At 58.0% G+C, this 25,178-nt stretch overlaps 6 protein-coding genes across 6 annotated transcripts; 4 read left to right on the top strand and 2 right to left on the bottom strand.

The window, feature by feature from the left end:
* Positions 1–6,809: 6,809 nt before the first annotated feature.
* On the top strand, positions 6,810–8,229 carry K437DRAFT_288865 (PH domain-like protein; the record flags this gene model as incomplete). Its single annotated transcript, XM_013389876.1, has 3 exons — positions 6,810–7,070; positions 7,218–7,419; positions 7,502–8,229. The coding sequence occupies 3 exons, from the start codon at positions 6,810–6,812 to the stop codon at positions 7,837–7,839; spliced, it is 801 nt and encodes a 266-aa protein (XP_013245330.1). The 3' UTR covers positions 7,840–8,229.
* A 1,245-nt stretch (positions 8,230–9,474) lies between these two features.
* Positions 9,475–10,973, top strand: K437DRAFT_254076 (NAD(P)-binding protein). The gene is made up of 7 exons (XM_013389877.1): positions 9,475–9,612; positions 9,696–10,042; positions 10,125–10,382; positions 10,460–10,496; positions 10,565–10,613; positions 10,724–10,775; positions 10,882–10,973. Exons 1-7 carry the CDS (start codon positions 9,600–9,602, stop codon positions 10,930–10,932), a joined length of 807 nt encoding a protein of 268 aa, XP_013245331.1. The 5' UTR covers positions 9,475–9,599; the 3' UTR covers positions 10,933–10,973.
* K437DRAFT_254077 (uncharacterized protein) lies at positions 10,905–12,088 on the bottom strand. The gene has a single exon (XM_013389878.1). It carries the CDS (start codon positions 11,775–11,777, stop codon positions 11,064–11,066), a length of 714 nt encoding a protein of 237 aa, XP_013245332.1. The 5' UTR covers positions 11,778–12,088; the 3' UTR covers positions 10,905–11,063.
* A 1,212-nt stretch (positions 12,089–13,300) lies between these two features.
* On the top strand, positions 13,301–15,942 carry K437DRAFT_254078 (nucleotide sugar dehydrogenase). Its single transcript, XM_013389879.1, has 6 exons — positions 13,301–14,107; positions 14,198–14,540; positions 14,623–14,817; positions 14,907–15,222; positions 15,313–15,523; positions 15,607–15,942. Exons 1-6 carry the CDS (start codon positions 13,770–13,772, stop codon positions 15,641–15,643), a joined length of 1,440 nt encoding a protein of 479 aa, XP_013245333.1. The 5' UTR covers positions 13,301–13,769; the 3' UTR covers positions 15,644–15,942.
* An 877-nt stretch (positions 15,943–16,819) lies between these two features.
* Positions 16,820–17,510, bottom strand: K437DRAFT_185538 (uncharacterized protein). The gene has a single exon (XM_013389880.1). The coding sequence runs from the start codon at positions 17,219–17,221 to the stop codon at positions 16,862–16,864; it is 360 nt and encodes a 119-aa protein (XP_013245334.1). The 5' UTR covers positions 17,222–17,510; the 3' UTR covers positions 16,820–16,861.
* Positions 17,511–18,032: 522 nt separating this feature from the next.
* K437DRAFT_232078 (kinesin-domain-containing protein) lies at positions 18,033–25,172 on the top strand. The gene is made up of 4 exons (XM_013389881.1): positions 18,033–18,582; positions 18,697–19,832; positions 19,940–24,688; positions 24,759–25,172. The coding sequence occupies exons 1-4, from the start codon at positions 18,426–18,428 to the stop codon at positions 25,020–25,022; spliced, it is 6,306 nt and encodes a 2,101-aa protein (XP_013245335.1). The 5' UTR covers positions 18,033–18,425; the 3' UTR covers positions 25,023–25,172.
* The last annotated feature ends 6 nt before the right edge of the window (positions 25,173–25,178 follow it).

The following is a 25,178-nucleotide window of genomic DNA, read 5'->3' on the forward strand; positions in this document are numbered from 1 at the left end:
GCCGTTGAGTGTACCGAGCTTTGCGCCGCCGGCGCGCAGCAGCGTCGCGCTCTGGTTGACGAGTAGCATGTTGCACGAGAATGACATGGAGCTCAGCATGCGCAGCACAGTTGCCAGCAGGACCAGCAGCGAGATGCACGCTTGCGCCACCGGGGACAGCAGCTCGGCTACCTTCCTCCTGCCGCCGTCTTCACACTTGCAGTATCTTCATTCTTGCCATGACTCAAAAACTGTGCTGTCAGAGAGGAATTACTCAAGGTGAGCCATGATAGTCCGTCATTAAGTAGAAAGGCATTAATTAGATGAGGCTCAGTTTCCTGCTTCAACTCAAGGATATACCTGAATTCAAATGGATGACTCTGTAAAAGTTAATCAGTAAAGCTAATGAGCCTCTTCTATGGCGTCAATGAGCATCTGTGTCCTAAAGGAATGTTAATGCCGAGCCTTCAAACCCTGTAGAAAACTGGAACTTGACGGACGCACAGCTCTGGGATCAAGGAATAGGACGAATGGCCAATATTGCTCGCGCCAGTGCGAGGTTGTCCGAGAAAGATCTTGCCAAGCCATTTAATTCACATGGGGGACACGAAGAGCAGATAGGGAAGGGCTGTCGTAGAGTGTAAGGGCCACAGGGACAAAGTGCATCTTGTACAAGGATAAGGCACAGAAGTTGCAAGTAGTGGAAGTGAAGCCAAAAGTGCAAAGGTTGCTAGGGGTACACTCTGAGAAGCCGCCAAAAAGTCGAACCTAACGGGGGCTGGTGCCATTGCCAAGGTGACAGAATGGTACCAGGCAAACCTATATGGTGAATAAAGCAATAGCCCGTTTACCCGATTCACAGAAGAGATGGCGAATGAGAGATGGTGCGATCAAATGGACCTAAGTGCCATAACAGAAGACGCAGGGAAGACGTAGAACCTGACAGCCGAGACGAAAGCGTCGACACCACACCCGAAGACCTGCAGCGGTGTGCATAAGCGCCACAGCACAGTGACGTGGCCCCGCAGGCAAAGGCCGCCAATTGCGGAGGCTGGGTGAAGAACAACCCTACAGATATTGTGCATTTACATACATCCCACTGACTCACTGGCCCACGCCGATGGAGAGAGTCCGAAACTCCGAGCAAGGCGATTCGCGAAGAAAGACCCCTTTAGGGATGTGACGGCTTGATGTGCGACCCCTTCCCGGGAGGCTGGTGCTCTGGCGTGTGTCCGATCCCGAGTCATTGTGTGCGACATGATTTTGATTGATGAGCCTCTCTCATCTTCAATGAACGAGCAATCGCATCCTGGATATGGCAATGGAACCAGCCGAGAACAGGTTTCGTTGTGTGGTACATATGCACCGTGGTCCTCCGTTGCTCTACGGGCTATGGCGAATCCAGCTGGATGGAGACGGGAGTAAGGGACGGTGGATAGATAGATGTGTGGATGGAGGGATGGAGGGAGGGATGGAGGGAGGGATGAATGGATGGGCCGGGTGATGGCAGATGGAGCTATGAACACGATGAGGTTGCAAAAAGCTGCAAAGGCGTCCGCCTGCCGCCAGTCGCGTGCGCGCAACAGAGAAGACGGAAAGGAGAGGGACCGACTTCCAGTTTCCACCAAAGCCGTTAAACGTTTCCAGAACGGAAAGTGTAAGATGTCGAGAGGCTGGCGGTGATCATCGCTGCTCTGATGTGGAGGACCCGCGCCTGTAAGACAATAAACCTTGTTGTGACCGGCGATACCATACATTCAATTATGGGGAGGACAGGGGTACCCTCGCTCGGCTCGGCAATCCGACGTGACTTTCGAGTATCGGGACACATACACATTCACAATACACTGGCGCAGTGCACCGCCGCTCATATCATAATACCCAGCTATAGTAAGCAATCGAATGCATAATAGCATTATCATATGCCTTACAGAGCGTACCATAGCACTGACCAACGCCAGTCCCACCTCATTTCTTCTCATCTCAGCATCCTCCTCGCTGATAACGCTCCCGCCCCTCGTACTGCCCATCATTCGAAGCGTGAACGCATCCACGACGACGAGCGCTCTGTACTGCGTGCGCTGTTGGATCAGGCGTCTGTGCTCACAGAGATGAAAAGCGTAGCTGGTCCCAAGTCCCTTCGCCTTGATCTTCGTCGACCGTTGCGACACTCTCTTGTACTGTGTACACAACACCAGAACCCGAGCATTTGGATCCCTACACAACCAAAATAACACACTGCAATATCAGCACATGACACGGGCGAGCATCACGTCAACACCTTTCGCTGCGTGAACATGGCGACAAGGTAGCAGGCTAGACACGTGTGCAGGTTGAGTTTGCTGGCACGGCAAGACAGGTCGTTCGCCACACCAAGCCCGCAACACACTGGCGTTCATGTGAGTGACAATTGTCGTCATTGTCGTCGCCACCATCCTCGCTCGTTCTCCACTCTCTAATACGCCGCCAAACTGTCTACCTCTCTCCTCGAATGCTTGCTTGCTTGACCGATCAGCATCCTAGGCGCCACAGCATTCACATCTGAACCACGTCCAAGGACCGCCAGTTGCAGATTGTGGAGTGAGGGAGTGCAAACATCCCCAAAAATGCCATCACAACGTATGGGCGGATGGCGCGAGCCGACAGAGGCGGACTTGGAGATCAAGGAGTCGCAGCTCATCACTCGGCCGTCACCATGCGCGGTGACGGCCGCGGCGGTGACATCCGCAGATCCTGCGGCCGATGCGCGAAATCCAACCACGAACACCGCTACAGCCGCCGCCAAAGCGACGGCGTCTCCTCACTTGCCGCACCCGCACAAGTCGCCGTTAAGACCACGCCGAGTCTCCGGATCGGCGTTCTCTGCGCTGGGCTTGAGGATACGAAGCTCTTTCTCTGGCGGTGGTGGTGACGGACAGGGCGGTTCGAACACTCCTCGCGCGCCCACGCCCGCGCCACCCGGCGCCTTTCCAGGCAATGGTGACAACCGCAATGCAGGAGCAGGTGCGGGATCAGTTGTAGAAACAGGAGCTATCAGCAGTGCCCGAAGAGGCTCGGCGCCTGCCGCATCTACGTACGAGACTGCCGACCCTAGTGGCACACGCGCTGCTGCATCATCGCCCGGTCTGTCGATTTCGGAGGCGAATGGTGCTGCCGTGGGAGACAGTCTCCTCGGCAATGGAGAGAGCATGAACGCTAACAGATTGGTACCAGGCTTACCCGAGCTAGACATATCCAGCCGCAATCCGCTCCTACGAAGCGTCTCGCACCTGGCCAAGGACGCACCGTCTCAATCGCAACTGCTCGGCCCTGTCACCAGCGGAGCAGGTGGCGGCGGCCGCTGCGATACCGAGAGGCTGCGCTTGCAGCGCACACGCAGTGCAGCACCGTTACTCTTCCTCCCGGGATCTGGAACATCAGTATCAGCAGCAGCAGAAGAGGGGCAGGGCCGTAGGGGAGGCGAAGGGCTGCCACCAGACTCGGAACCGCCGCCGTACCAGGTCCGTGCGGCGTCCATGGACGGCCGCACCCTGAGTGGCGGCGGTGTATGGTCAGTAACTACGACGCCGAGTGTCAGCAGCAAGGGCATCGTCTTCACGTCTCCGTTCACTGGTATGAGGCTCAGAAAGAACAGCACTCTTTCTGTCGGCGACAGTAGCGGGGAGAGGGCCGCGATGCGAAGACCGTCGCTGCCGTCGCTGCTTTCGGGAGGCAAGTCGCGCAGCAACAGCAATCGTGGAACAAGCGCTTCCATTGCCAACCTGCGCGCGAGTAGTGCTGCTGCTGCGGAGCTGCTCACAACGACATTGTCGAAGGAAACTGGCAGAAGTGATTTTACTCCCTCTTCAACCTCTAGGACTATCACTGGTGGCGGCGGCAGGAGAAGCAGTGGAAGCGGCGCATCGACATCGACGTCGATGTCGCCTACGCTTCCTCGCCTTCTGCCTGGCTCGTCGACCGGCGCTGCACGCGCCAGCTCCGATCTCGGCCGCTTCGCCACCGGCAACCAGAGCCGCGATTCGCTGGTTGGTGGTGGGGGTGCCGCTTCGATTGCGGCGCCCTCCTCATTTGGGCCTCCTTCGTTGGCCTTGTCGGCAGCAGCAGCAACACCAGCGGCGCCGGCATCCAGGCGACCGTCGTTCGTGCGCGGAGGCGGTGGCACGAGTCTCGACGAGATCAGGGAGGGCCTTCCGAGCACGATGGCGGCGAGTCTCGAGGAGGAAGCGGCAGGTGCGCACTTGGATGATGCAGAGAGCGATGCCCCTGAGCGCATTCTTATCGGGGATCGGGAGGAGGATGAGGGGGGGAATGGAGACGGATACGGAGATACGGGAAGCGTCATCGAGCACACGATGCACGAGGCCGGCGTACCCTCTTCCTCCATCCACCGCGCGGCGCTGCAAGCGCAGCACCGGGCATCAACTTCGATCGCTCCCGCCTGTCCCTCTGTTTCTGGCTCTGGCCTCAGAAGCCGGATGAGGAAGTGGGCCATGTCCTCCGACGCGCTCAGCGGTCCATCCGTGCTTGCTAGTCGCAACAACGCCAGAGCTAGCGCCAACGTGTGGCAAGCGGGCCGGAAGAGTTTCGATGGCAGCGGTTCGGGCGCGAGGAACGGTCAGCAGTGCCGCAATGGGGGTGAATCGGAAGAGCTGCCCATCGACCAGCACGATCGCCGCGCGTCTTTGCTCCTGCTTTGGCCATTCGGCAAACGCTCCTCGCAGCACCTGCCCCGGTCGCCACTTGCGCACCCGGCCTCGGCTTCGGACAAGGCATCCGACACCGCGGCAACGCCTCGCAGCGCGAGTACGAGCGCAGGAGGTAGTGACGCAGCGGTAGGGGCAGGAGTAGATGGAGGACGGCTGGAGGCGCCAAATGCGCGGATTGGCGGCAGTGGATTGGCCGGGCAAGGCACTTTCTCTGGGCTCATGCGCAGTGCATTCAAGAGCAAGCGTACTGCGAGTGGACCCACGCGCGCAGTACATTCGCCTCCGCGGCCGCAGCAGAAGCAGCAGCAGCCATCACCGTCGACTTCGCCGCCTACGCCGGTACGAAACCGTGCGCCGATGAGCTGCGATGCTTCGCTTCGTGGCGACGTTGCTGTGCCCGTGAGGACCGCGGCAACGGTTTCGCCTGCGGCCACGTTTGTGCCAGGTGAAGCACCCATCGCCTCATCTACTAGACCGCCCGCCATTTCCGCTACCTCTCTCGAGGCCGAGCAGGCCAGTTCGCGTCCGCGCGCGAGCGCTGCGCGCCCTTCGATGGCACTGACCTGGGTCGACCGCGTCTCGCTGAATGATATGGACTTACAGCGATCACAATCTGCTTCCGGCAGCAGCAACGCTTCGTCCCAGTCTGACTCGGCTGCCACGCCCGCTAGTCCGACATCTGCTTTCCACCCCACATCGCCCAACACACCTGCGCTCGCCAAGGCTGACACCGCGGATGAGGCGCTAGTGCAGAGAGCGGGAAGCAGCAGCGGAAGCATCGCAGAGGGCCTTCTGGGTGCATCGGCTGCCGCTCCAGATGTCATGCCTGCACATGTGCATGTACATTCCCGAACTGACGTCATATCTGTTGCAGGAGTTTCGGGTGCTTCACAGCCTGCGAGCGCACCAGAAGTAGCTCCAATCGAAGCTTTGAGCGGCAGTGCTGGCGCGAATGTCCATGGTATTTGCAATGGCAACAGTATCAACAGCCGGCAATTGAGTGGCAGAGCGAGTCAAAGTGAGGTTCGCCACCTTCCGCGCCTCAACTCGATGCGCGCTGTTTCAAACGGGCCAAGCTCTATGCCCTCTGGTGGCGATGGCGAAGACAGCGACCACGATGGGCATCAGAGCGGCAATAACGTCGGCTACGACTATGACGAGAGCGGCGATCTTACCACCGATGATGAGGAAGAAGTCTCCGAAAGCGAGCATGACGAGAGCAGGGAACCTGCGAGAGATTTGCAAGTCAGACCTGGACACTTGTCTATCCCCCCCGCCCCCAGGTTTGCAAGCTTCGGCGGTGTGCAGTTTCCGGGCAATCTTGGCAGGGAAAGCTGGGTCGCGTTCAACGGCGCCACGCCTAGTCTCTGTGGCACCCCTACCCCGGACATGGCAGCACCATATCCATCACAAGCCACACCGGTTGCCAACCGCAACCAGTCCTACTTTTCTGTCATTCCTCCGCCCCCATCAGCACAGACGAAAATATTGGCAGAGGACGGTGGCCCGCCCCCTTCGCCGAGCGTCATCACGCGCTCGCGCCCGCCTCCTTGGGCTACGATAAGGTCAGCATCGCGTACGGGCGCCCCCGCCATTTGGCGTGTGTCCTCAAGTGACGTGTCCACAATGCCACCTTCGACGTTCGACAGCATCACCAAGCCCACCGTGACAGCGCCGAGCCCGTCGGTTGCCAATGGGAAGGTGACCATGCTAGCTGCTTCTACTGCTGCCATCAATCGGGGTCGCCCCTCGACGTCTGGCGAGGTTGCTTCTCGTCCAGACTTCATCAGCCACTCTTCAACTTCCATGACGCTGCAACAGCAAAGGAATCTACTTGCGTCTCGCGGAGACAAGCGTGCCGACAAACGCCGCGAGATGTCCGTTGCAGAAGCTCCAGCAAGCACTACATCGAGATTGAATTTGTACCACCAGATGTCCCGCTCCTTGATCGACCTGAGCACCGCTGCTGACCGGCGAATGGACATCGATGTGGCGGAGCCGCAAATGGTAAAGAAGGCAGACTTTCAACTCAAGATACCCGAGACAACCCTCATTGCGCCTGCGAACGAAAACCCGCCAGGCGGTATCATTGCCCAGAGGCCAGGGCTGCAGCGTCGCTGCTCAATGTTCGAAATTCGCCAGGAGCCTCCGCCATACTCGATTCTGCATTGGCGGCCGGAAGGTCCGCAGGTCATCTACCCACGAGAGGAGGAAGGAAAGGAGAAACTACCGCAGTATGGCTGCCACGTCCACATCGAAGGCTATCTGCCGCGCAAGATGGAGTTCAGTTCGCCAGGTGTGCAGGCAAGAGACCGCAGCTGGCGCCGACTCTACTTTGTTCTCCATGGCACCATGCTCCGTGTCTACAGGCAGGATCTCTCTTCGGTGCATAAAGGTATGCAGTGGGGCGATATGTCCGGCGTGCATGTGCATCCAAAACCCATTAACGAGGACGACTCACCAGCTGGTGGGCTCGCCTCGGCCAGGGATGCCATGTCGAGTTTGCACATCGGTCATTCCAATCACTTCAAGCATCAGCCGCTACGGACGTACACGATGCAAGGCGCCGAATCAGGACTTGCAGCGGATTACCTCAAGCGTCGACACGTGGTTCGTGTCCGAGCTGAAGGAGAGCAGTTTTTGCTACAGACAAAGGACGACCGGCACGTCGTGGATTGGATCGAGGCTTTGCAAGCCGCCACCAACGTAGCGATGGATCTCGAGACCAGGCCAAGTATGTTGCAGTGAATGAGACTCTCAACCATTGTCCTTTTGTGCTGATTCAAAGTCTCATTCTTCTTATGCACCATCACCAGTGCCCAAATTTATCACATTACCCCGAAGACGTCGGCGAAGGAGGCACAATCCAGACGGCACAGCCGCGTCGCCGACAACTGAGCGCGAAGCAGCAGACCTGGCCGAAGCGCAGCGGCGCTCATTGGCCGACCAGAATGGCTCTGTGGCGGCGACGACGGCCGGCGCAAGTGGCCGGCGCAGCAGAGACGAAGTCAACGCTGCATTCAATCTGATGATCAGCGAGGTGGGTGGAAGGCTCGCTCGCGTTTGGCTCCACACAGATCTGACCGTCTTTTTGCTCTCATTCACGCAGGACCAAGAAAATATGATGTCCACGCGTCAGGCATCGGTAATCTGATTAACGCAAGATGGTCAATTGCTACGATCGACATACAACATTTATCGTACACGGATGTACATTCATCTTGGCTTGCATTTATCATTCAAGGTATGCTAGGCGCTAGGCGCCAGACCGTCTTGGGCGACGGATAATTGCATCGCACCACTCGTGCCATTTCCTTCCACGATTTTCGCTCGAATCATCCAGCCGCAGTCACTACGATTGGGTTTTGGTGTATGCATATTACAGACGGCATTCGTCGCACACCCTTTTTATACAACAGACACTGTATTACTAGCACATCGCCTGTTTGCTTCTATTAGCATTGAAGTTTGATTTCGCCTACCTTCGAGCGTGCCTGTTAGTCCCGGGACGCGCTCAACGCTCTCGAGCAGGCAATTGCGGTGAAGCATTAAAACTCGTTGGGGACTGTAGGCTAGCGTACAGTGGGGTCGAAGAGCTTAAAACAGGCGCGGGCTTCCGGGGCTCCACTCAGAACTCCTTCGTCTATTTTGCACCGCCCCTTAGAGAGCTAACGATGTAATCAGCTTCCCAGTTCCTTTAACTACATGCTCTTGCTTTCATCGACGAGTACGGATCGCGAAAATAGCGTCCACTTCCCAGCGGCGTTTCATAATTTCGAGGCTGACTTGGCGCTGAACAGGCCTTGGGCGTCCTTGATCAATTGCCATGTCTTGGCGTCGATGGCATCCCCTTTGCTATCATTGACACCGCTGCCAGCAGCATTTGCTACTGCTGCATAAGACATCGTAGTGTAGCTTATGATTTTATGTTGAAGAGACAACTGCTTGGCGCTGATGACGCTGAGCCTTAAGCAGCTAACGAGGAGAACGGTGCTGTTGGAAGCCAGCGATACGGCGAACGACGTCGATGGTGCTGCGAGCACGAGCGGACCTCGACGGAGAAACACATGCGTGCGCGTTTTCACTGTCAATAAAACGTGTTTGAAAAGGGTAAATTAAAAGGCAGCGAACGGCCTGATGAAGATGGATGCAAGACGGAACGACAAGCAGAGTCGAACCTAGATGTATATATCGACGCATTCGCAAGCTGCTTCAAATGGTGTATATGTTGTCCCCACCGTCAGCCTCGCAAGTCGAGAAGATGAGCCGGTCCTTGGCATTGAAGAGGGAAAGGTTATTGTATAATGGCCACGCCGTTACCTGAGAGCGCGCGGGGCTGAGTGCATACCTGGTACGGCAACGGGATGATCAGCACGAAGCACAACCCACAGAACGTCGGCCACAACGCAATTGATCACCACTCGACATCGCACAGAGTCACAGGCGTGATTTCTCACATGCCACATCTCTCAGCGCGGTGTATTCATTGCTCTTCGTCCAGCCATCCGCTCCACCCTCACCAACTTAGGGGTTGGCTTGGACCCACCGAGGAGCGCAGCTACCTAAGACGACCCGGGACGGTGGGAGTTAGCGACGAACGTGATGATGTCAACGTAGCAGCAAAGAGAGTCGATTATATAAGCCTCGTATGCCAAGGGAGGGAAGTCGCCGGAAAGTCGCCGAGATCCTCCCACTTCGAACGCCCCGCGGCACCGGCTGTCGGCTTTCATCTCGACGGCAATCTTGGGGCAGCTGGTACACCAGGCTCGGATACGTCTCCTCTTGGACTGTGAATATCGGCTCTCAAAGCGACCGCATTGAGGCGCAATATCTTGGGTTCAAATCGCATGGTGGACAAACCACATCCTTCGCTAAATTAGATCGAGCAGCTCCGTTAACAAAGCCCCTGGCAAGATGCAGATCAAGGGTCCGTCTTCCCATGCCTCGCGCGGCGCTCGGTTGACACATACTAACCTGAGCCGCTTCGCTTCGCTCGGCTCTTCTTTCCAGACCGACTGTTCTACATCACTGGCGCCGCATCAGGCCTAGGCGCTGCATCTGCCCGCTTGTTGCACTCCAAGGGTGCGTACGTCGCGCTCTTGGACATCAACCTGCCCGCCGTGCAAGCGCTCGCAAGGGAGCTCGGCTCTGGCCGTGCACACGCCGCGCAGGTCGATGTGTGTAGCGAGAAAGATGTACAGGATGCGATTGACGAGTGCGATAGATTCTGGAAGAACAATAATCCCGTAGTTGGTGGTGTACTAAATGCCGGAGGTGTTGGAATAGCGGGCAAGATACTCAACCAGGATGGGGAGCCATTTGATCTCGATACATACAAGACCGTCATCGATATCAATGTGAGCACCCCGCAGGCTACCTGGCAACTGTCCCAGTGTATCTATTGCTGAGCGCATACCACATTCCAATTGCCCTTCGCAGCTGATTGGGACATTTAACGTCTCGCGTCTTGTAGCTGCGCGTATTGTCCGGGACGTGCGCAAGCCGATACAGAAAGCGGATGAACATACGTCAGATCGAGGCGTCATCATCAACACAGCATCCGCCGCTGCACTGGAAGGACAAGCTGGCCAAGCGGCATACTCAGCGTCCAAAGGTGGGGTGCTCGCCATGGGCCTGCCGCTCGCAAGAGACTTAGCGTGGTATGGGATCAGGGTCATGACTCTGGCACCTGCTTTGGTGTGTTTGACTTGCTTCTTTCGATGCTCCGGCCGTGTGGTTCGAAGCCTGACGCAGCCGTATCTTATCATCAAAAGTTTTCAACAGCCATGACGGATACACTTCCAGACAGGGGTATGCGTTTGACTACACTGCAAAACCTTTTCAATGCCTCTGACCCATCTTCGTCCTGCGTTCAACAGCCAAAGCCAAAATCCTGCAAAGTGCAGAGTTCCCCGTCAGATTCGGAAGGTGAGTCTTCCATGCCTGTTCTGCTATCGTGCGCGGCTCGCGTGGGTATTGCGACGGTCTTGAAACCGAGCTGACCGATGCCTGGCGGTATGCGCGCTGGCATCATTCAGACCCGATGAATTCGCCCATGCCGTAGTGGCGATCATCGAAAACGAAATGATGGTGAGTGCTTGCTGAGTCGAGTGTGTGGGCGTGCGACCAAGGGGATGGACCAGCTTGTGACATCGGCTGATCGTGCGATCGCTGGCGATCTATTGTCTTTTTGCAGAACGGATCCTACATCCGATTGGATGGCGCAACTAGATTGGGAAAACTATGATACATTATATAGGTACTTAAAATTGCATTTGCAAAGGGTCGGTCATCGTATAGCTACATTACATCGTCCTGGGTCTTGGACGGCGGGGAGCGGTGAGGTGTGCGCCGGTATTGACGTATTTCATGGCCCGATTAGAGGTCGTCAGCGCCACCAGTTGCGGCACCCATGGCCTGTCTCAGTCGCCCGAAGCGTTTTTCTCGCGTCGCATGTGCGTCCGCAGTAGCAGCGCTGGGATCGTCCGTGTGGCTTTCATCCTTGCCGTCTCGCATATTGTAGTACGCTCCACGCCCTTGCAGCAAGTCGAACATTGCCTGCAGGTCCTCTGAGCTGAGATCCTCGACGGGTAGGCCGTCGCCTCCGCTTCCGCCTTCCGCTTCATTCCCTCCGATGACGTCGCGCAGTTCCGTACGAAGGTCCACCAGCTTCTCCCGAGCGCGCTTCAGCCTCTCCGCCGCGCTTTGGTCCTTGGAGAGCGGGACGGAGTGCCCAGTGGCTGCCTTCTTGGCGACGCGCGCCTTCCACTGCGACGAGTCGTACTGCAGTGCATCACCTTCCACTCGGTCGCTTTGCAGAAGCGCGGTGAGCGAATCTGTAAGCTTGGACAGCCCCCCACGGCCTCCGTCCAACGCCGTAGCAATTTGGAAGGGCATCGTTCCACGTGCGTAGAAGCGGTAGGCTTGCAGTGCAAGTAGGCTGCATGTTGTGGCGAGAAGAACGAGCAAGAGCGTGCGCAGCCGCACGTTCCCTTCGCTGCTGCTGTTGCTGCAATCTTTGTTTGTCTGCCGCCACCCGCCCTCGCCTGTCAGCGCCGCTCTGTTGCGCTTTCTCGCGCTTGTGGACGGCATGTTTGCCGAACAGAGCCACTGAGAGGGGCTGACGTGAAATGATTTTGGACGCGGCTTTGAGTTCTGCTGGGAGCGACAAGGAAGCCGAAGAACAGCGCCTTACTTCCCTCGGTTCGGCGCACAATCGATGGAGGCTGCAGCGCTCGGCTCGATCTGAAGCCTTGGACGTGTTGAATGACAGATTGGGGGTCAGGAAGAATGATGAGTCGACTGAAGGGAAGAGGCAGGCTGCGCATGCGGAGTGCACGGTGCTGAAGAGGCAACACATATACACTCTGACCTGACTTGGGGCTTGGTCCAGTGCGTGCTCCACGTCACAAGCTCGAGTTCTCCAAGCTTCGAAGAAAGCCGACCATCATTAGCTAATGAAATGCCGACTCGATTGTGGCTGACCCAATCACTGATTCGGAACTCGGGATTCGGACTTCGGCACCCTGGTGACGCTCCTTTCAGCGCTCTGCTATCACCTACTTGGCAACATTCCAAGTGAACAACATCTTTCAGCGGGTTCGCGCCGGACCACGTAATCATCAGCACAAAAAGAAAGAACCCCAGAAATGCAAGGTAGGCGCGAGAAGAGGGTGGTCGCCATCGCCTCTGTGTGTCTGGGAATCTGGGACTATTCACATAGGCTGAGGATCTGAGCTGCACTCGCCTGGCTCCGTGCTCAGTGAATCAGCGCTCCCCTCTGTCTCAACATTTCACCTGTTAACGGAAGGGGCCGCCGGGAGCGCGTGGCGACCGTGGGACCAGCTCGTGGCCGCGGACAGTGGAAGCTGGAGCCACACGGCACAGTTCCATATACATAGCATGTAGATGCTGTGTTATGTATCATGTTTGATTACCTGATCAGGCAGCCACACTTGTTCCGTACGCACAGAGAAAGGCAAGATGGATCCAGAAACAGGCGTCACATGAACTGGCACACACGCGTTAACAGGCATGATGCATCGTCTCCAACAGCCAGCGGAACCCAACGGTCGCTCGGATCCAGACGCGAGCGGGTGAACGGTTGGGCCGGCGCCCGTGTATGTGTCAGAAGCACATACGTACGAGCCCCGTCACGTTCAGCTGAAACAGGCCGCGTGAAGTGCACCACAGCAAGCAGATCGTGGTCAGTGCTCAAGTGACTTCCAGGGTGTAAGGCACGTGTTATGTCGAGCCTGCGGTCAATGATTGATCGTCTGTCCAGCCAAGTCTCCAGCGCTTTCGGGCGGGGCCGAACGTCGCAGTGAACACGCGCATACACACCCGGCGTCTTGGCCATCTGGCTTCGTTGGCGCTGGATATGACCCGCTGCTTTCGATCAGCTCATGGGCAGGGTTGATAGTGGCGGGAAAGCGCGAGGAGGGGGCCCGACCTACATATGTCGATAGAATGCAGAGAGTGACCGGCGGTATGTTCCCTTTCTCTCTGGCGTCGTCTCTCCCAACGAAGAGCGAGGCGCTAATTGTTATGTAGCCAGTTATATAAAGCAGTGCGATCCATCTATTTCCTCGCAGCTGTGTCCATGCGTGTGCCCTGTCTGTAACGCTACAATCATGAAGTATTGACTGGCCCGCGCTGTCAGTTCAACAGCAGTCACGTGACCACACTTACACTAATTCTCATTCGCCACACCACACGCCGCGCCGCACGCCCCCCGCTCGGCACCCAAATCAACCAAATCCGCCGGCTAGGCGGAACTGCACAGACAGGGCACTGCAGGACACTGCCCCGTGCAACAGAGCACGCACCCGCCAAGGGAAACCCCGAAGGGGGAAACAATGCGATCGATCACCTCGTCGACCACTGACTTGAGTGTTCAGGGGCCGTAGTCTAGATCTCCAAGCAGTCATTGCCCTGCAACGTGCACACTCGTTCACTCCTTCGTGCCCCAGCAGCACCTGCCGATAGACCTCTAAACGTTGCGCGTGGTTCCCTTCTTCCTCTCACCCGTACCGTAAGACAATCCACCCTCTTGCCTCGAACACGGCAGCAACAGCAGCAACGATGGTGTTAGACAGAACTGCACCGAAAGTGCGCGCCATCTGCTGCATTGGCGCCGGATACGTCGGTGGGCCGACATGTTCAGTCATCGCGCAGCGCTGCCCGCACATCAAGGTCACCATCGTCGACGTCAACCCAGTCCGCATCGCCGCGTGGAACTCGGACACGCTGCCCGTCTTTGAACCAGGGCTGGACGAGGTAGTCAAGGAGTGCAGGGGGCGTAACCTCTTCTTCTCCACGGACATTGACGATGCCATCCGTGAAGCGGACCTCATCTTTGTCAGCGTCAACACCCCCACCAAGAAATCCGGTGTCGGCGCAGGCTATGCCGCAGACTTGCAGTGAGCGCGGTTTTCCATAATTCCAGGAGCAACCTCGGAAGTCGTCTTTTTTAACTTGGGGCTGATTCACCCTTTTTGGCGCGCGCGAAGCTACGTAGAGGCTTCAACGCGACGCATCGCCTCCGTATCCGATGCGCCCAAGATTATCGTGGAAAAGTCGACCGTGCCGTGCCGCACCGCGTCGTCGATGCGCGTTATCCTCGAAGCTAACTCGCGTCCAGGTCTGCGCTTCGACATTCTGTCCAACCCAGAATTCCTCGCGGAGGGAACAGCGATCAGGGACCTGAGCGCACCGGACCGAGTCTTGATCGGCAGCCTCAGCACCCCAGAGGGTAAGGCCGCCGCGCGCGCCCTCGCAGCTGTGTACGAGAACTGGGTTCCACCAGAGAAGATCTTCACCACTGGCCTGTGGTCCTCGGAGCTGAGCAAACTGGTACGTATTGGACGCACTTCTGCTTTTTCCGCTTGATTTGAAGCTGGACTACAATTCACACACGTCTGTTATGTGCACGCAGGCAGCGAATGCACTACTGGCGCAGCGCATCTCCTCCATCAACGCCATGGCGGCCATCTGCGAAGCGACGGGTGCAGACGTCGACGAGGTCGCGCACGCATGCGGCCTCGACGCGCGCATCGGCCCGAAGTTCCTTAAGGCGTCCGTCGGCTTTGGCGGCAGCTGCTTCCAGAAGGACATTCTGAATCTGGTCTATGTGCGTTTGATGATGAATCGTACTCTTCCCACCGAGTCATCGTGCTGGTGATCGTGCTGACCGACGTCACATCGGCTGGCATTGTACAGCTTTCGGACAGCCTGGGTCTGCCGCAGGTGGCCGCGTACTGGAAGCAGGTGATCACTATGAATGAGTACTCGAAAGCGCGCTTTGCACAAAAAGTCGTACAAACGCTCTTCAGCACGATCACGAACAAGAAGATCGCCGTGCTCGGCTTTGCGTTCAAGAAAGACACTGGCGATACGCGCGAGACGGCTGCGATTTCGCTCTGCAAGGACTTCCGCTCAGAGAATGCGCTCGTGTCGATCTACGATCCCAAAGTGCCCGAGGCGCAGATCTGGCTCGACCTTACCGAACCTGGCGTCGTGGACGACGGGCAGAAAGGTGTGTCTTAAACCCCTTGCTCTCGATTGGATTCCACTCCTTGCGCTGACATCGTCCTCATCCTAACGCTGCACACTGGACGGGAAACAGTTAAGCAGCAAGTGACGATCGCGGCGTCTGCGATCGAAGCTTGCAAGGATGCCGAGGCGGTTGTCATCGCAACCGAGTGGGACGAGTTTAGGACACTGGACTGGGCAACGGTGTACAAGAGCATGAAGAAGCCTGCGTTCGTGTTCGACGGCCGAAGCATCGTCGATGCCGCTGCGTTGCGCAAGATCGGTTTCCAGGTGCACAGCGTCGGGTGCGTGCCGCTTGCTTGCTGTTCCGAATTACTTTGAGCGAGCATCCTTCCCACGATCTCACTCTTTCCCTTCCCCCCTGCAGTAAGGGCCCAGAGATCCAAGATCCCGTCTGGGCTTAGACACTTTCTTGCTCGAATGCATGAATCACATGCTTTTTCAAGGATGCTTTGCGCAAGGAGATAAATAGTTCGGCTGCCCTTCCGTCCGCCGGTAGACCCAGCAGGAGACGCATGCATCGAGCTATCTCTCTCGTTCCCTCCTCGCATCAACCGTCGCAAGCATGTGCGCGGCGCAGGACAAGGGACGGCAGGTGCGGCGCATAAAGGCCGCTGCCGGTGTGGAAAAGTGAAATGATCGTGTCTTCACCATGGAGTAATTATGTAGATGATTTAAATGACCCGGTCTTCTAGATGCTGGGATGCAAATGCGTGCGGTTTGCGCTGCGCGCTGCCGAATGCGGCGATCCATTCCGAGGACCTTATGGATTTATAACGAACTGGCCCAACAGAGAGCCGCGCTGAAAAGCAGTGGCGGTCTCGCCTTCGAAGACAAAGAACGCAAGACCCATTCCACTGTTGACCCGAATGTTTGATTGTATTCCCATTCGTCCAGTACCACCAAGGAGTATTATTGAATGTTCCTGTGTTACGTTTTCAGGCATTGGGTAGGGCATATGAGTGCATGCTAATACACGCATGTCTGCTTTCTCAGAACCTTTTATAGTCAGAACCAATGATGCGCAAGACGACCACGATTGTTGGTCTCCCATCGTGATCGTATGATCGTTGTGCTGTCGTAGCATGTAGGCGAGTATAGCCCTGGCTGCCAGGGCCCTCGTCAGGGTAGGCGCTGGAGGCGATTCCGTGGCTGGAAATGGATCAAGCCTGCATATCCGCTGACCATCCAGTCAAATGGTCGAGTCGAACGTCTGAGCCATGTCCTCCTACAGACCCTGCCCAAGCTGCTCCTTGGCAGCGGCTCTGGCTTCGAGTAAGGGCCAGCGGATATGAACACCTGGCTGATATCCAGTTGGTTGCGCCCGAGCAAGTGGCGCCGCTGTGTACCTGGCGCCGGACGAGTGCATCTGGCTGCTGGGCCGACAATTGTCGGACCGCATCTGTGGGTCAGCAAGCGGAATCATGCATGCTACTATGTGTACTGGTCAGCGGCCCGATGCCCGCAGTGGCCGATCGCACCTGCCGCCTGAAGATGCACCGCAAACGCCCACCCCGCCCCGTAGTCAAGGGCGGTGAGCAGATAACGGTCGCCATAAGTTTTCCAATGCATCGGCCGTTCGACCCTTAGTTGTTTTCTCCGTCGCCAGAGGCATGTCCTCTTTATGTTACGAGCATCTCGCAGCTGCGGCAATTACTCTTTCGGATTTCAGACGGTGATGAAAGGGGTGTGTGCAGCGCAATATGTGGATGGAGATGTGTATACTGAAAATGAGAACAAATACATCGCAGAACATTACTGGTGATGGGGTGACATTGGTAAGCGCGCCTCAAGGACACTAACATCGTCGTCGCCCGAGAGTACCTGGCTTTATAGCACTTTTGGGTTGGTCTTTTTGCACACCTGTTGCATCGACCCTCGCACAAAGATTTCGCACAGGAGTGAAATACAGCTGCGAGAATGTGCGTATGTAGCGTTCTACGTACATGCTGCTGGCGCGTCTCCATAACCCCCACCACCATCAAAGCAGCAATCCTTCTGAGGAACTCAGAATGATTAGAATGCTGCGAGGTGCTGGAGACTTGGGGGAGAGGGCCGTGACATTCTAAGTTCGGCTCTCGCGATGCCACGTGTGTGCTGGCTGATTGCGTGCCGCACTGCACACTTTAATGACTCTGCTCCAGCCGGCGGGTCTGGCGCGGCGACGCCTGCCAAGTCCAGTGCCAGCCTGTCCGTTACCAGGGCAGCTGCAGATGCCCAGTCTGGGCCCAGTCCAGCTGAATTGTAGAAAAGAGGTACGAAGAGTGCTTCTTTGCTCCCTTGCCAACTGCCGGACGGGGGGGAGGGGATTGTCCAATTCAAGGGGAAGCCTCAGTCACACACACAGAGCCGCGCAACGCCCGGAGGGACCGAGCGAAGAGAGCCATCAGTCTGCACCCACCAGGACAGAGGCTCAAGGGTGGGCATCCTTGGACGAGAAAACGACGGCAGGGGCCCTGTGCGGGTTAAAAGTAGGGGAAATACGTGGCAGATTCTTCTAAATCCATCATTTTCAGGTGGATCTCTTCTCGTTTTTGGCGGATATAGAGTCTCTGTTCACGTCGGAACTGTGTGTGTATCCGCCGGGGGACTCCGCCCATTGGGCACTCTGGGTCAGGGCGGTGTGCGGTGTGCCCGCCCTCGTGTATGTGTATGCACGCGACTCGCTGTATGTTCGAATATGTATCGACTGCACTGCATCGCTCTCTCCCGCTCTCTACACCACATTAAAATACATATCCACCCACCACAGCAAACAAGAGCTGGAGCATAATCCGCCTCTGTGCCCATCCCCATCCCTCCATCCCTCCCCAGTCTTCTTGCGCAAGAAGACTGCGAGTTCCAGCTGGGACGATTCCAGCACAGGCCTATATGCCTGATACCTATCCCCCTCCCTCGAAGCCGGGTCCCTGCTGTGTAGCGTTGCGTAGCCAAGCTGTGCCAGGCGTACCGTAACAGAACCGAGCTGGGTGTCGCGGATACTGGGAACCGCAAACACACACCCCGCGACGCTGCCGCTGCCGTAGTTATTGTTCACCAGCATCTACACCTCTTCTCACATCTATCAGGGGAAAAAGAGCCGCCTCTCAGGCTCTCAAGAGGGCCCAGCGAGCACGCGAACCCCAGCCCCACGTTGCTCGTTGCCATCGCACTCTCCCCAGTCAATTCGGAACAGGGTAGGGCATCATGATGCCGGCCAAGCGCGTCAGCGCATCAGGCTTGCCTGCCAGCCCGAGCACAGGCAGCACGCTCAGCGCGTTGCTGGGATCATCAAATGGAGCAGCGTCGTCATCATCCGCAGCAGCGTCCTCTTCTGGCACCAATATCACATCTGTCCAAGTTGGTGAGTCGGAGCATTCGGGGTGTCCATCGTATCTCCGGAGGGATACTCGGCTCAAGCTCGTGGGAAAGGAGCATACACTGACCTCCCCCGCCCATTTGATCTTTCCTTCTGCAGCGGTTCGCATCCGTCCTGTCACAGAACATGATCAAGCGTCGATCCCAGCGCGCTGGCAGCGCTCTGTCATCACAGTCAACTCGGCTAACTCACTCACAGTCGATGCATCAGGGCCGCCCCCACCCGGGTCCGCGCCGGCAGCGGCGACGAGTTCAGCACGCGACAAGCGGCTGCAATTCGCCTTTGATCGCGTCCTCAGTCCAGCCGACGGGCAAGATGCAGTCTACAAGAGCTCGGCGTCGGCCCTGATACCAAAGTTCCTCGAAGGCTACAACGTCACAATCCTCGCATATGGGCAGACGTCCAGCGGGAAATCCTACACCATGGGCACGTCCTCCTCCGACTCGATCGACTTTGAAGGCCTCGTCGCCGGCCGGGCGCCCGACCCCGACATGGGCATCATCCCGCGTGCCGTGGCGCAGATCTTCGACGCGGTCAACGCGCAAAAGGCACGCTCCGGCGCCATCCAATACACCATCAAGGCGAGCTTCATCGAAATCTACAACGAGGACCTAATCGACCTGCTGGCCGACGCCGACGGCGATGCGCGTCCACTCGTCCAGATCCGCGAGGACAAGGCCGGTCACATCTTCTGGAGCGGCCTGCGCGAGGTCAAGGTGAACAACGTTGCGGACGTCATGAACTACCTCGTCCAGGGCAGCGCTGTGCGCCGCACCAACGAGACTGACATGAACGCCCAGTCTTCTCGCTCCCACGCCATCTTCTCCCTGACAATGACCCAGCGCAAGTGTGGCGGCAGCGGGCCCGCGCCGCCCCCCGTCGCCAGCAGCGGCAGCGGCGCCGCGGCGCTCGCCAACTCCGCGCTGAACGGCCGGACAACGCCAACGGGCCGCGCTTCGACGTCCGGCCTGCCGCGCCCTTCGTCGTCGCTCGGCCGCTCGACGCCGACAGGCTTTCCCAGCGCCAGCGCCGGCCGCGCGTCCGTCTCAGGCCTGCGCACGCCCAACACGCTGCTCTCGGGTTCCCGCAGCCAGTCGCCTGTCGCCGGCGGGGGGGCTGGCCTCGCCGCGGAGGAGCGCATGCGGGGCCTCAGCGGCGTCCTGGGCACCGGCGAAGGTGAGTGGACGACAGTCGTCAGCAAGTTCCACTTTGTCGATTTGGCTGGATCTGAACGGGTGAGTAGCTGCAAAGGGTGTGTAGAGGCCTATGATCAATCTGTCTGATGCTGCGGTTTCTTTACGTTCCTTTTTTCTTTCTCTTTTCGCGTTTGCCTCGCGGACAGCTCAAGCGGACCGCTGCGCAAGGCGAGCGCATCAAGGAGGGTATCTCGATTAACTCTGGCCTGCACGCGCTCGGCAACGTCATCTCTGCGCTTGGCGACCCGGTCAAGGCGCGCAAGACGACGCACATCCCGTACCGCGACTCGAAGCTGACGCGCCTGCTTCAGGACAGTCTTGGCGGTAACGCGCACACGCTCATGATCGCATGCGTCTCCCCGACCGAGTACAACGTCGGCGAGACGGTAAACACGCTGCAGTACGCCAACCGCGCGCGCAACATCAAGAACAAGGCCGAGCTTAACGAGCAGGAGATCGGCTGGGACGACCTAGACTACTTACAGGGCCAGGTGACCAAGCTGCGCAAGGAGCTTGCTGTGCTCAAGAGCTCTAAAGGCAGCGGCTCCACCGCCGCGCTACGCGGCATTGCCGACGATGACAAGGTCAAGAAGTTGGAGGCGACCGTGCGCCAGCTGAACGACCGGCAGAGCACCGATCAGGTGCAGATTGCCGTGCTCAAGCGCGAGCTCAAGGCGCGAGAGCACCAGAAGAAGGACTCGGACTTCCTACAGGCTGCCGAGCCGATCATCCTCGAGTACGAAAAGGCCATTGACGTTCTCGAGGGCCAGATCAACCTGATGAAGGCCGCGCTCGGCCACTCGGAGGATATCATCAACGAGCATGAGAGCAAGATCGTCGAGCAGGACGAGCGCATCAACCTCGTCGAGCAGCAGCTCGACGCGCGAGAGTCGACCATCGTCGAGCTGCAGACGCGCCTCAGCCAGCTGCAGGATCGCGAGAGCTCGGCCAACACCTACGCCACCGAGCTCGAGGCGCGTCTCCAGTCGTATTCGAACAAGGAGGACGCTGACTCGGGCATGGCCAGCGAGCTACGCAAGGAGGTCGTCCGCCTCCGCCAGGCCGAAAGCTCCGCCGAGGCGTACATCAAAGAGCTTGAGAAGCGCCTGCTCGCGTCCGACTCTTCCCTCGCGCAGCTCACCGCGCAGGTCGAGCGCCTCGAGCGCGATCTCGAGCGCCGCGATGAGCAGTACCGCGAGCTGCTGCAGCGCCTTGACACGCTCGACATCACCGTCGAAAACAAGGCGCTCCTCGAGGAGCTTGACGCACGCGACCAGCGCGTCCTCGAGCTCGAGAAACGACTCGACACCGTTGTCACCGAGAAGGAAGCCCTTGCGCGCGACAAGGGAAACCTCACCGACGCCGTCGCGCGCGACCAGCTCGAGCGCGGCAAGCTCGAGGACCGCATCCGCCAGCTCGAGAAGAACGCAGCAGACCCCGTCGCCGACGCGGCCGCGAATCCGAATGCGGCTGTAGCTGCAGACGGAAATGGCGTCCCTGTAGCGGGAGACGTGCACTTCGCCGAGCTGCAGTCGGAGATGCTGCTTCTGCGCGACTCGCACGCCAAGACCCTCGCCGAGCTCAGCACCGTTCAGGTCCGCCACCGCGAAGCGCTGCAGGATATTGAGAAGCTCAGCGGCCAGATTGCCGAGGCCAAGCTGACCCGCGCGGCGGCGGCACCGGATGAGGAGATGGAGGAGCTCTCCCCCCCGGTGCACGATCCGCACACCGACGGTGACGACTCGTGCTCGTCACCGACGATGCTCAGCCCCTCGCGTCGGCGCGATTCATGGCAGGTTTCACCGTCACGCGCGGGCGGTGGCGCGATGCGCCGCCCCGAGAGCCTGCGCCTCGACAGCGGCAGCAGCGTTGTCGAGACGCTGCAGAGAAGGTCCTCCGGCTCTTTTTTAGGGTACAAGCCGGCCGACAGCCAACCGGAAGTAAGGGAGATGAAGGCGTCGGGCGGCGGAATGATCAGCAAAACAAACGGCAATCATCACGTTCGTACTCGCTCCATGTCGTCGGGGCAGTCTTTTGTTGGGGAGTTATCGCGGGGGCCGCGGCCCTTATCATTATCCGGCACAGTTCCGCCTTCGCCCTTCTTCAAGGCCATCGAGCCGGATTCGCCGGCGAACTATGAGCGCAAGATCTTGTCCCTTGAGAAAGAGAGGGACCAACTTCAAGCCATTCTGAAGGAGCGCGAAGATGAGCTAGACGCCGTCCAGCGCTCCTCATCCGTCGCATCTGCACCCGCTTCCGCAGAAACTGTCACCGAGAGCAAGTCACTCTCCTCCGAGCTGGCTTCGGCCAGCGAGGCGCAGCTGGTGGATGGAGAGGCACCTACGACGACGACGACGTCCTCCCCTGCCGCAGGCGCATCGACACCCGCCCTCTCGCAGGCAGTCGAGGCGCAGCTTGAGGCCTTGCAACAGGTACTCGCAGAGAGCGGGAACAACCAGCAGTCCCTACAGGTGCAGCAGCTTCTCCTCTCCTTCGCCAAGAAGGAGAACTCTCACCGCGAGCAGACGGAGTACCTCAAGAGCGAACTCGAGGCTGCGCACAAGGAGCGAGAGGCGCTCGATGCTGCGTCCCACGAGATGGTTGGAAGCCTGACGAGCGAGCTGGAAGCTTTGCGTGCCAAGCTCAAGGAAGCGGAAAAGGCGCACGCCTCGACTCTTGCGAACGTCAGCACCGTGGCGGAGTCCAGCAAGCATGACACTGCGCGTCTGCAGGATGAGCACAAGCTCGCATTGAGCGTTCTCTCTACCAAGCACGATGCAGCGAGCCAGGAACAGAACGCAATTCAAGCGCGTGCGCTCGAAGACAAGTCCGTTCAGCACCAGTCTGCGCTGTCTGCTCTGGCGGAAAAACACAGTAATGAACTTGCGCGCCTCTCATCTGAGCATGCCGACGTGCTCTCCGCACGCAAGGCTGAGCACGAGCAGGCTCTCGCTCGCCTCAAAGACGAGCACGAGCGTGCGCTGGCCTGGAAGGATGAGCAGCATGCGTCTGCCTTGAGCAATGCCAATCTCGAGCAGGAGAGCCGTGATGCCGAAGGCCAGGAAGAACGTGAAAGCCTCCTCAAACGTCTTCGTGAAGAGCATGCCAGCCAGCTGGAGCGCACAAAGTCAGAGTACGAGCTCCTGTCTCAACGCTCGCTCGCTGCAGCAGCAGAGTCGCACTCTACAGCCCAGAAGGAAGACATCGCTGCCGCGCTGGCTGACCGCGCCAAAGAGTATGCTGCCGTGCTGGACGCGAAAGAGCAAGAGCACCTCAGCACCCTGACCGATCTCTCGCGTCAACACTCCGAAACGCTTTTAGCTCGCGACGCGCAGTACGAGGATGCGCTCAACAAGGCATTGACCTCGCTCAGCCGCGAACATTCTGCTAATGTTCAGGAGCTCACTTTGAGTCACACCGAAGCTCTCATAGATGCAACGGCCGCCCACGCGACACAACTCGAAGAGAAAGATAAGGAGCTTCGCGAAGCTGTCGCCCGCACAGAAAGCGCCGCCACAGCCGCGGAGACAGAGCTACGTATGCAGCACGAGTCTGCGTTGTCCGAGTTACGGGACCAGCACGACAAGGCGCTTGCTGCGCGCCAGGAAAAGCATGAGAAGGCGCTGTCGGAGACCAATGCTACGCATGAGAGGGAGAAGTCTGAGCTCGTCGAAGCGCACAAGGCCGCAATCGATCGCCTAGAGCAAGAGCACAATACTAAGCTCGAAGGATGGGAGGACACCCACAACCAGTTCCTTAATGAACTCAAAACGCAGCAGTCGCAGAAAGCTGCTGAGGACGCGTCTGCCATCGCTGCTGCCCATCAAGAAGAGATGAAGCAGTTGCATGCAAGTTTAGGGCAAAAGACGCAGGCGCACGAAACGGAGCTAGCTGCCTTGCGAACGGAGCACGAGGACAAGCTCACTCGCATCCAGGAAGAGTTGCAGACTGTCTCCAAGGAGCGCGACAACTTGCGCGAAGCTAACACCGAGTTTGAGAAGCGACACCGTCTTCTGCAAAGCCAGCTTGAAGTTGACCCTGTCGAGATGGACATGCTGAAAGCTGAGCTCGCTGAAACCAGTGATGCACTCGTCGTTCTCGAGGCCGCCCTTACTGAGGCGCAGGCAGAGCGGGACCAAGTCGCTACTGAGCTCGCTGTATTGCGGGACAGCATGGAACGGGAAAACGGCCTTCACACTACGAATGCCAGCAGCGCCCTTGCAAAGGAGCTCGAAACGCAGCGCAGCCTATTGTCACAAGCGAGGAATGACCTTCTGCGTAGCAAGGCTGATTTACAAGCTTTGTCAGAGGAGCGTACACGCCAGGACATGCAACTTCGAGATACGCAAATGAAGCTCGCAGCTGCCGAATCTCGCGCTGGAAAGGCCAGGGACTCTCTGGCGTTGCTGACGATGGAGCACAGCCCCGTCATGGATGGATTAGTGAATGGTCACCGGTCAGCATCGCGTACAGGAATGCGCACGAGCCAGGAGATAGAGCAGCTTTCCGACGGAGGATCGAGAAGCTTCGCCCGCGCAGGTCAAGCAGGATCAAAGCCTCCTCCGCCTACGCCGCCGCCAAACATGCCTCCTCCTCCCACGCCCACCGGAGGCAATGTCAATGCCAGAAGCTCGACGGGCACCAGAAGTTCCAGCTCGTCAGCGCGACCCGACTCGATCGAGGGCGCGCTGACCCGTTCGAGCTCCACTGCCTCACTCAGCAATGGCTCTTCGTCAACGGTTGCGCCAGATCCGCGGAGCGCGAAGGTCATGGCGGAACAGGCCGAGGAGCTGCAGAAGCTCACGAAGCAGCTTGCTCACTGTGAAGCAGATCTGCAGGCGAACATTGACTTGGTTGCTACATTAGAAGCAGCCCTAAATGATAGCGAGAGAAATGTGAGCCTTTTCTTTGCAGCGAGCCACACTACTTACAAGCCATATACTGACTGCATGTACCCTCTGACAGCTCCGCAAATCTCGAGTGCAACTCTCCGAAATTACCCGGGAGCGTGATCGCTTTTCGGCGCAAGCGGATGAGCTACAGATGCAAGTGAAGAAGGCGACAGCCGAAGTTGAGCGCGTTCGTAACAGCGTCATTCTCGAGAAGCAAGACTACGAAAGTAAGATCCAAGAAGAGAGGCAAGCCAAGGAGAAGGCAAGGGAAGCGCTTGAGGCGCGGCTGGAGGAAGTGTCCCGCAAGAAGCACTCCTCTAGACTTTTCTGCATGTAAGGTCCCGGTGGGAAGCTTGCAGTAGCTTTTGTTGTACCTACGTTTCGCCGGTATTTTGGGATCCTCCACGTCTTGTATAATTGTCTACAACACTTTCCTGCTCTTCAATTGCGCATGACCTAATTCTCATTCTGCCAACGCTTAATGTCGCCCAAG

Source organism: Tilletiaria anomala, assembly GCF_000711695.1.
Source record: "Tilletiaria anomala UBC 951 chromosome Unknown K437scaffold_9, whole genome shotgun sequence".
Taxonomy (NCBI): domain Eukaryota; kingdom Fungi; phylum Basidiomycota; class Exobasidiomycetes; order Georgefischeriales; family Tilletiariaceae; genus Tilletiaria; species Tilletiaria anomala.